General features: G+C 46.0%; 1 protein-coding gene across 1 annotated transcript in view; it reads left to right on the top strand.

The window, feature by feature from the left end:
- Positions 1-518: 518 nt before the first annotated feature.
- LOC309361260 (zinc finger protein 618-like) overlaps positions 519-10334 on the top strand; it is a gene marked incomplete at its 3' end in the record, with an annotated part of 48801 nt that continues 38985 nt past the window's right edge. The window contains exon 1 of the mRNA XM_081896168.1: positions 519-668. Coding sequence (XP_081752294.1) covers positions 567-668 — 102 coding nt within the window. The 5' untranslated portion in view covers positions 519-566. The remainder of the gene's footprint in view (positions 669-10334) is intronic.

Here is a 10334-nt window from a genome sequence, read left to right on the forward strand (position 1 = left end):
GCCGATCTATGGGGCTTCTATGGGTCCCGTAGAGCGACCTCTAGGCGTCCTTCTATGGGTCTTCCAGCAGCCCCCCAGGCGCCCATCTAGGGCAGCTTCCCCGGCCGATCTATGGGGCTTCTATGGGTCCTCTATGGGTCATCCAGCAGCCCGCCAGCCGCCCCTCTAGGGCAGCTTCCTCGGCCGATCTATGGGGCTTCTATGGGTCCTCTATGGGTCCTCTAGCTGCCCGCCAGCCGCCCCTCTAGGGCAGCTTCCCCGGCCGATCTATGGGGCTTCTATGGGTCCTGTAGGGCGACCTCTAGGGGTCTCTACGGGGCCTTCTATGGGTCCTCCAGCAGCCCCCCAAGTCCATCTAGGGCAGCTTCCGGCCCGATCTATGGGTCGCGCTTTCTCTCTCTCTCTCTCTCTCTCTTTTTCTCCTTTTTCTCCTTCTTTCTTTCCTTCCTCCCTCCGCCGGGCGCGCTCCCGCTTCGCGCAGGCGCCCTGGCTCTCCTTTCGGCGGCGGGTGCGCGCGCTCCAGGCGCAGGCCGCGTCCCTCGGACCCCCAAGTCCGCCCCCCAAGCATGAAGGAGACCCCCAGCCCCCCAACCTCGGGGGAAGGAGAGGAGGAAGGAGAAAAAGGAGGGAGAGAAGAAGGAGGAAAAGGAGGAGAGGAGGAAACGCAGGTCAGGCCCGACCCACCTTGCCCGCCCCACTTTCTCCGCCCCACAGCCCCGCGCCCCCCAGAAGCCCCGCCCCACTGTTTAGACGACACCCCCACATCTCTGCGGCTTGCTATGGGGCTGGCTTGGGGGGCCGGGCTTCCTGCCCCTCTTTGCAGACTCCGCCCTCTTTTGGGGGGCATTCCGGCCACCCCCAAGGGCCTCACTGCCCCACACCTTCAGCGGCACCCCCATTCTCCCCATAGCTGCCTTCTATGGGGCAGATTTGGGGGGAGAGACTTGCAAGGGATGGTTTTGGGGGGCCGGGCTTCCTGCCCCCCTTGGCAGACTCCGCCCTCTTTTCGGGGGACCCACAAGTCATGCCGGCGACCCCCAAGTTCCTTCCCCCCAAGTAGGACCCCGATTCTGCCCCTAGATGCTTTCTATGGGGCAGATTTGGGGGGAGAGAGGCTTGCAAGGGATGGTTTTGGGGGGCCGGGCTTCCTGCCCCCCTTTGCAGACTCCGCCCTCTTTTGGGGGTCATTCCAGCGACCCCCAAGTGCCTCACTGCCCCACACCTTCAGCGGCACCCCCATTCTGACCCTAGATGCTTTCTATGGGGCAGGTTTGGGGTCGCTCGGCTTCCTGCCCCCCTTTTTCTGTCACCCCCTTTCCAGACTCCTCCCTCTTTTGGGGGGTCATTCCGGCGACCCCCAAGTGCCTCACTGCCCCACACCTTCAGCGGCACCCCCATTCTCCCCGTAGCTGCCTTCTATGGGGCTGGTTTGGGGTCGCTCGGCTTCCTAGCCCCCCTCTTTCTGTCACCCCCCCCTTCCAGACCCCTAACTCTTTTTTCAGGGTCCTCCCCATACATTCCGGCGACCCCCAAGTTCCTCCCCCTACGTAGCACCCCGATTCTGCCCCTAGATGCTTTCTATGGGGCAGATTTGGGGGGGAGAGAGGCTTGCAAGGGATGGTTTTGGGGGGCGGGGCTTGCTGAGCCCTTTGCAGACTCCGCCCTCTTTTGGGGGGGCGCCCCATGGATTCCGGCGACCCCCAAGTGTCTCGCTGCCTCCTCCCTCCAAGCAGCACCCCATAGACGCTTTCTATGGGGCAGAATTGGGGGTTTCCCCTTCCTGGCTCCCCTCTTCCTGTCAGCCCCCTTTCCAGACTCCTCCCTCTTTTTGGGGGGGTCATTCCGCCGACCCCCAAGTGCCTCACTGCCCCACACCTTCAGCGGCACCCCGGTTTTCCCCATAGCTGCCTTCTATGGGGCAGATTTGGGGGGAGAGGCTTGCAAGGGATGGTTTTGGGGGGCTGGGCTTCCTGCTCCCCTTTGCAGACTCCGCCCTCTTTTCGGGGGACCCACAAGTCATGCCAGCGACCCCCAAGTTCCTCCCCCCAAGTAGGACCCCCATTCTGCCCCTAGATGCTTTCTATGGGGCTGGTTTGGGGTCGCTCGGCTTCCTAGCCCCCCTCTTTCTGTCACCCCCCTTCCAGACCCCTAACTCTTTTTTGGGGGTCCTCCCCATACATTCCGGCGACCCCCAAGTTCCTCACTGCCCCACACCTGAAGCGGCACCCCGATTCTGCCCCTAGATGCTTTCTATGGGGCTGGTTTGGGGGCGCTCGGCTTCCTGCCCCCCTCTTTCCGCCACCCCCCTTCCAGACCCCTAACTCTTTTTTTGGGCTCCTCCCCATTGATTCTGGCGACCCCCAAGTTTCCCCCTTCTTTGAAGCAGCACCCCATAGATTCTCCCCATAGCTGCTTTCTATGGGTCAGGTTTGGGGGGTTCTCCTAATTCTCCCTTAAAAAGGGGGCGCCCCGCTTCTCCCCATAGCAGCCTCCCCCAGTCTCTCACCCCCTTTTGGGGGGCTGCCCCTCTTTTGAGACCCCCAAGTCACCCTATGCGACCCCTAACTCCCTATAGCACCCCAAATCACCCTATAGCACCCCATATCTCCCTATGCGACCCCAATTTTCCCTATAGCGCCTCAAATCTCCCTATGGCACCCCAATTTTCCCTATAGCACCCCATATCTCCCTATGCGACCCCTAACTTTCCCCATAGCACCTCTAATCTCCCTATGCGACCCCAATTTTCCCTATAACACCCCAGATCTCCCTATGCGACCCCAGATCTCCCTATAGCACCCCATATCTCCCTATGGGACCCCAATGTTCCCTATAGCACCCTATATCTCCCTATGCGACCCCTAACTTTCCCTATAGCGCCTCAAATCTCCCTATAGCGCCTCAAATCTCCCTATGCGACCCCTAACTTTCCCTATAGCACCCCAGATCTCCCTATGCGACCCCTAACTCTCCCTATAGCACCTCAGATCTCCCTATGGGGCCCCAACTTTCCCTATAGAACCCCAAATTGCCCCATAGCACCCCAAATCTCCCCATGGGACCCCCAACTTTCTCTATGGGACCCCCAGCGATTTATGGGGTGCCCCCTATCTCCCGCTATGGGGAACCCCAGTCTCCCCTCTCCCTTCCGGTTCTGCCCCACTTTTGACACCCCAAAATCTCCCTATGCGACCCCTAACTCACCCTATGTGGCCCCTAACTCTCCCTATGGGGCCGCCAGCGATTTTGGGGGTGCCCCTATCTTCCGCTATGGGGCTCCCTGTTATCTTTAGGGGGACAGTTCTGCCCCTCTTTCGACACCCCAACTTTCTCTACGCGACCCCTAACTCCCCCTATAGGACCCAGATTTTCCCTCTGCGACCCCTAACTCTCCCTATGGCCCCCAACTTCCCCTCTGCGACCCCTAACTCCCCCTATAGGACCCAGATTTCCCCTATGCGACCCCTAACTCTCCCTATGACACCCCCAATCTCCCTAGGCGACCCCTAACTCCCCTTTGCGATCCCTAACTCTCCGTATGGCACCCCACATCTCCCTCGGCGACCCCTAACTCCCCCTACGGAACCCCAGCTTTCCCTCTGCGACCCCTAACTCCCCCTATAGGACCCAGATTTTCCCTATGCGACCCCTAACTCTCCCTATGACACCCCCAATCTCCCTAGGCGACCCCTAACTCCCCTTTGCGATCCCTAACTCTCCGTATGGCACCCCACATCTCCCTCGGCGACCCCTAACTCCCCCTACGGAACCCCAGCTTTCCCTCTGCGACCCCTAACTCCCCCTATAGGACCCAGATTTTCCCTATGCGACCCCTAACTCTCCCTATGACACCCCCCAATCTCCCTAGGCGACCCCTAACTCCCCTTTGCGACCCCTAACTCTCCCTATGGCACCCCACATCTCCCTCGGCGACCCCTAACTCCCCCTACGGAACCCCAGCTTTCCCTCTGCGACCCCTAACTCCCCCTATAGGACCCAGATTTCCCCTAGGCGACCCCTAACTCTCCCTATGACACCCCCAATCTCCCTAGGCGACCCCTAACTCCCCTTCGCGACCCCTAACTCTCCCTATGGCACCCCACATCTCCCTCGGCGACCCCTAACTCCCCTTATGGCACCCCAACTTTCTCTACACGACCCCTAACTCCCCCTATAGGACCCAGATTTCCCCTCTGCGACCCCTAACTCTCCCTATGACCCCCCCAATCTCCCTAGGCGACCCCTAACTCCCCTTCGCGACCCCTAACTCCCCCTACGGCACCCCACATCTCCCTCGGCGACCCCTAACTCCCCCTACGGCACCCCAGCTTTCCCTCTGCGACCCCTAACTCCCCCCATGGGACCCCAATTTCCCCTCGGCGACCCACAGCCATTGGGGGGGCCCCATATCTCTTCTCTCCCCCTCTTCTTTTAAAAGCCCCCCCACTCTAGGGCACCCCCTCCCTGCCCCTCTTTTTCTATGGGGCGCCCCACGCCTCGCTATGGGGCGCCCCACTTTTTCTATGGGGCGCCCCACTTTTTTCCTGTGTACGCAACACCCCCCAAAAAATGTGGGGTTTCCCCCCTGGTCTGCCCCCCCCAATTCTCCCCCCTTGGCTCCGTTAATTCGAATTTGAATTCGAATTAATTGCCTATTGATTTGCATTCTAATTTCCTTTTCGCTGCCTTGAAATTCCCATTGAAATTCCCATTGCCATTGGGTCGCATTGTATTTGGCGCCCTCTAGCGGCCGCTAATTTGATTTTTCTCCCATTTTCCTGCCTTTCAGCCCCAAAAAGAGGAATTAAAAGGCGGAAAAAAGGAAAGAAAAATAAAGGGAATATGAATTAATATTTTTTTCCTTTCCTCTCCCCCCTTCCCCCGCTTTTTCCCCATTTCCTGCATTTTTTCATCAATTTATTTCTGCCAAAAAAACTCCATTTTTTGCAAAATGCCCTTTTCCGGATGAGGAAAAAAAGCCATTTTTTCGCTTCCGGAAAGAGGGGAAAAATCGCAGATGGAGGAAGACGAACCGCCAACGAACGGTTAATTTTCTGGGGCGAATAATTTGATTTTTGGGGGGATTTGGGGGGAAAAAAGGGGATTTGCAAGAGGTGGGGTGTGTGGCTGTTTTTTTTTGCAGAAATTAGCATTGCAAAAAGGAGGTTTTTTTGCAGAAATTAGCATTGCAAAAAGCAGAAATTAGCATTGCAAAAAGGAGGGTTTTTTTTGGCAGAAATCGGAATTGCAAAAAGGAGGTTTTTGGGGCAGAAACTGACATTGTAAGAAATGGATTTTATTTATTTTTTTGCAGAAATTAGCATTGCAAAAAGGAGGTTTTTTTGGCAGAAACTGACATTGTAAGAAATGGATTATTATTTTTTTGCAGAAATTAGCATTGCAAAAAGGAGGTTTTTTTTGCAGAAATCGGAATTGCAAGAGGTTTTTTTTTTTTGCAGAAATTAGCATTGCAAAAAGGAGGTTTTTTGGGCAGAAACTGACATTGTAAGAAATGGATTTTATTTATTTTTTTGCAGAAATTCACATTGCAAAAAGGAGGTTTTTTTGGCAGAAATCGGAATTGCAAGAGGTTGGGTTTTTTTGCAGAAATTAGCATTGCAAAAAAGAGATTTTTTTTTGCAGAAATTAGCAGGTTTGGGCAGAAATTGACATTGCAAAAAAGAGATTTTTATTTTTTTGGCAGAAATTAGCAGGTTTGGGCAGAAATTAGCATTGCAAAAAGGAGATTTTTTGGCAGAAATTAGCAGGTTTGGGCAGAAATTGGCATTGCAAAAAGGAGATTTTTGGGGCAGAAATTCGCAGGTTTGGGCAGAAATTAGCATTGCAAAAAGGAGATTTTTTGGGCAGAAATTAGCAGGTTTGGGCAGAAATTGACATTGCAAAAAGGAGATTTTTTGGGCAGAAATTAGCAGGTTCGGGCAGAAATTGGCATTGCAAAAAGGAGATTTTTTGGGCAGAAATTAGCAGGTTTGGGCAGAAATTAGCATTGCAAAAAGGAGATTTTTTGGGCAGAAATTAGCAGGTTTGGGCAGAAATTGGCATTGCAAAAAGGATATTTTTTGGGCAGAAATTAGCAGGTTTGGGCAGAAATTGACATTGCAAAAAGGAGATTTTTTGGGCAGAAATTAGCAGGTTTGGGCAGAAATTGACATTGCAAAAAGGAGATTTTTTGGGCAGAAATTAGCAGGTTTGGGCAGAAATTAGCATTGCAAAAAGGAGATTTTTTGGGCAGAAATTAGCAGGTTTGGGCAGAAATTGGCATTGCAAAAAGGAGATTTTTTGGGCAGAAATTAGCAGGTTTGGGCAGAAATTGGCATTGCAAAAAGGAGATTTTTTGGGCAGAAATTAGCAGGTTTGGGCAGAAATTGGCATTGCAAAAAGGAGATTTTTGGGGCAGAAATTAGCAGGTTTGGGCAGAAATTGACATTGCAAAAAGGAGATTTTTGGGGCAGAAATTAGCAGGTTTGGGCAGAAATTAGCATTGCAAAAAGGAGATTTTTTTGGGCAGAAATTAGCAGGTTTGGGCAGAAATTGGCATTGCAAAAAGGAGATTTTTTGGGCAGAAATTAGCAGGTTTGGGCAGAAATTAGCATTGCAAAAAGGAGATTTTTGGGGCAGAAATTAGCAGGTTTGGGCAGAAATTGGCATTGCAAAAAGGAGATTTTTTGGGCAGAAATTAGCAGGTTTGGGCAGAAATGAACATGGCAAGAAATTGATTTTTATTTTATTTTTTGCAGAAATGAACATTGCAAAAAAGAGGTTTTGGCAGGAATTCAGATGGGCAGAAATGGATCTTTTTGCAGAAATGAACATTGCTAGAGAAAGTTTCTTTTGAAGACATGAAAATTGCCAAAAGGATGTGTGTGTTTTTTTGCAGATATATATATATATATATATATATATATATATATATATATATATATATATTGCAAAAAAAAAATATATTTCTTGCAATCTTAATTTTTGTAGAAAAAAACAAGACTCTCTCTAGCAATGTTCATTTCTGCCAAAAATATAGATATTTCTTGCAATCTTAAAGAAATATATATATATATTTGGCAGAAATGAACCTTGCTAGAGAGAGTCTTGTTTTTTTCTGCAAAAATTAAGAAAATATATATATTTTGGGCAGAAATGAACATTGCAAAAAGAAGGTGGGTTTGTTTTTTTTCAGAAATTAAGGGTGTTTTTTTTTTGCAGAAATTAACATTCCAAGAAAGAGGTTTTTTGCAGGAATGGTAAGAAATAGATTTTTTTTTTTTTTTTGCAGAAATTAAGGGGGTTTTTTTTGCAGAAATTAGCATTGCCAGAAAGAGGTTTTTGCAGAAATTCACATGGCAAGAAATATATATATATATTGCAGAAATTATCATTGCTTGAGAGAGTGTTGTTGTTTTGGGCAGAAATGAACATTTTTTTGGCAGAAATTAGCATTGCAAAAAGGAGTTTTCTGCAGAAAATTACATTGCTAGAGAGAGATTGTTTTTGGCAGAAATGAACATTTTTGGCAGAAATTAGCATTGCAAAAAGGAGTTTTCTGCAGAAAATTACATTGCTAGAGAGAGATTGTTTTTGGCAGAAATGAACATTTTTGGCAGAAATTAGCATTGCAAAAAGGAGTTTTCTGCAGAAACTTGCATTGCAAGAAATAGATCTTTTTTGCAGAAATTCATATTGCAGAATTAATTTTGGGCAGAAAATTACATTAGAAGAAGGAAGGGTTTGTGGTGTTTTTTTTGCAGAAAATAACATTGCAAAAAGGTGATTTTTTGCAGAAATCACAGGGTTTTGGGGTGGTTTTTTTTTTTGCAGAAATTGGCTTTCCAGTAGGAGGAAAGTTTGGTTTTGGGGGGAGAAATTAACATTGCTAATGAGGTTCTTTTTGCAGGAAAGAAGAGTGCAAAAAAAAGATATTTTTTTGCAGAAATTAACATTGTAAAAAAGGAGCTTTTGGTTTTTTGGCAGGAATCAACATTGCAAGAGAAATGTGAAAATGCGAATTGTAAAAAGCAGGGGTTTTTTGCAGAAATAAACATGGGGGAAAAGAGGTTTTTTTGCAGAATTAAAATGGGAAGAACGAGGGTTTTTTTTTGCAGAAATTCAGATTGCAAGAACAAGGTTTTTTGCAGAAATATTGCAAGAAGGAGGTTTCGTGGGGGTTTTTTTTGCAGAAATAAACAGCTTTTTTTCTGCAGAAATGGCCTTTTTTTTTTTTTGCAGAAATGACCTTTGCAGTAGGAAGAACCCGATCGCATTATTTTTTTATAATTCGAGGTTTGGTCCTTGCAAAAATCCCAATTCAAGCCAAAAAAATCCGAATTAAAATCCCATTTTGAAGAGGGAGGCAAAAAAAAAAAAATTAAAACGAAAATGCAATTTGCAAGAAGGAAGCTTTTGGCAAAATAAAATGAAAAAATCCCATTTTTTTTTGGCCGGAAAGAACATTCAAATCCCATTTGCAGGGATGAAATTTGCAGAAATGCAAATTGCAACCCGGCCTTTTATTTCTTTATTTTCCATTATTTCTCTTTTCGAGCCTCAAATCTGCCCCTGCCTTTTCTTGCAATTATTCTCCTTTTTCATCCCCCTTTTATTTCTCATTTTTCTTATTTTTAACCTCAATTCTTGCGATCCTTCGAAATGCATGCAAACTGGGGAAAAACCCTTTTATTCCTCATTTTTCTCATTTTTAATTTCAATTCTTGCAGTCCTTCCAATTGCTTGCAAACCTCAAGAATCCCTTTTTATTTCTATTTTTCTCCTTTTTTAATTTCAATTCTTGCAGTCCTTCCAATTGCTTGCAAACGGCTTGCAAAAATCCCTTTTCTTTCGATTTTTCTCCTATTTTTCCCTTTTTATTCCAGTTCTTGCAATCCTTCCCAAATCCTTCTTTGCAGCCTGAAATCCTCCCATTTCTTGCAATTATTCCTATTTTTTAATCTCAATTCTTCCCTTGCAATCCTTCCCAATGCAGCCTGAAAACCTTTAATTCCTATTTTTAATTGCAATTATTCCTATTTTTTAATCTCGATTCTTCCCTTGCAATCCTTCCCAATGCAGCCTGAAAACCTTTAATTCCTATTTTTAATTGCAATTATTCCTATTTTTTAATCTCGATTCTTCCCTTGCAGTCCTTCCCAATGCAGCCTGAAAACCTTCCTTTAATTCCTATTTTTAATTGCAATTATTCCTATTTTTTAATTGCAATTATTGCAAACCTTCCCAGTGCTCCCTGGGGCGAATTCTGCATGCAAAAACCGATTTTATTCTATTTTAATTCTATTTTATTTGTGCAAAATCATTGCCTTTCCGAATCTCTTTTCCCTTCAATGCAAACAGGATTTGCTTGGAATTTATTCTATTTTATTCTTTGCAAAACCTCCTTTCTCTTCCATGCAAACGGGATTTTATTCTATTTTATTCTCTTTTTTTTGCAAAAGAAATCTCATTAAAAATCCCCCTTTCTCTTCCATGCAAACGGGATTTTATTCTATTTTATTCTCCTTTTTTTGCAAAATAAATCTCATTAAAAATCCCCCTTTCTCTTCCATGCAAATGGGATTTTTTTCTATTTTATTCTCTTTTTTTGCAAAAGAAATCTCATTAAAAATCCCCCTTTCTCTTCCATGCAAACGGGATTTTATTCTATTTTATTCTCCTTTTTTTGCAAAAGAAATCTCATTAAAAATCCCCCTTTCTCTTCCATGCAAACGGGATTTTATTCTATTTTATTCTCCTTTTTTTGCAAAATAAATCTCATTAAAAATCCCCCTTTCTCTTCCATGCAAACGGGATTTTATTCTATTTTATTCTCTTTTTTTGCAAAAGAAATCTCATTAAAAATCCCCCTTTCTCTTCCATGCAAACGGGATTTTATTCTATTTTTTTCTCCTTTTTTTGCAAAAGAAATCTCATTAAAAATCCCCCTTTCTCTTCCATGCAAATGGGATTTTTTTCTATTTTATTCTCTTTTTTTTGCAAAAGAAATCTCATTAAAAATCCCCCTTCTCCATTAATTTAAATGCAAACCAGGCCATTTTGCATCCGAAAAAATTTCCTTTTTTTCCTCCCTTCTCCCTCCTCCCTTTTTCCTCCCCCTCCTTTTTCCCTTTTGCATTCATTTCTTTTTTAATTCACCTAAAATCTGCAAAAAGAGAGAGAGAGATCGGAGGAAACGGAGGAACGAAGGGCAAATAAATGAAATTAAAGGAAAATATTGAATTTTTATTTGATTTTGGGGGGAAGAAATGCAGGGGGGAAAATGAAATAAAAAATAAAATAAAACTGGAATTCCAAGATGGCCGGCTAACGAA

Source organism: Podarcis melisellensis, assembly GCF_964234715.1.
Source record: "Podarcis melisellensis genome assembly, chromosome: W".
Classification (NCBI taxonomy): domain Eukaryota; kingdom Metazoa; phylum Chordata; class Lepidosauria; order Squamata; family Lacertidae; genus Podarcis; species Podarcis melisellensis.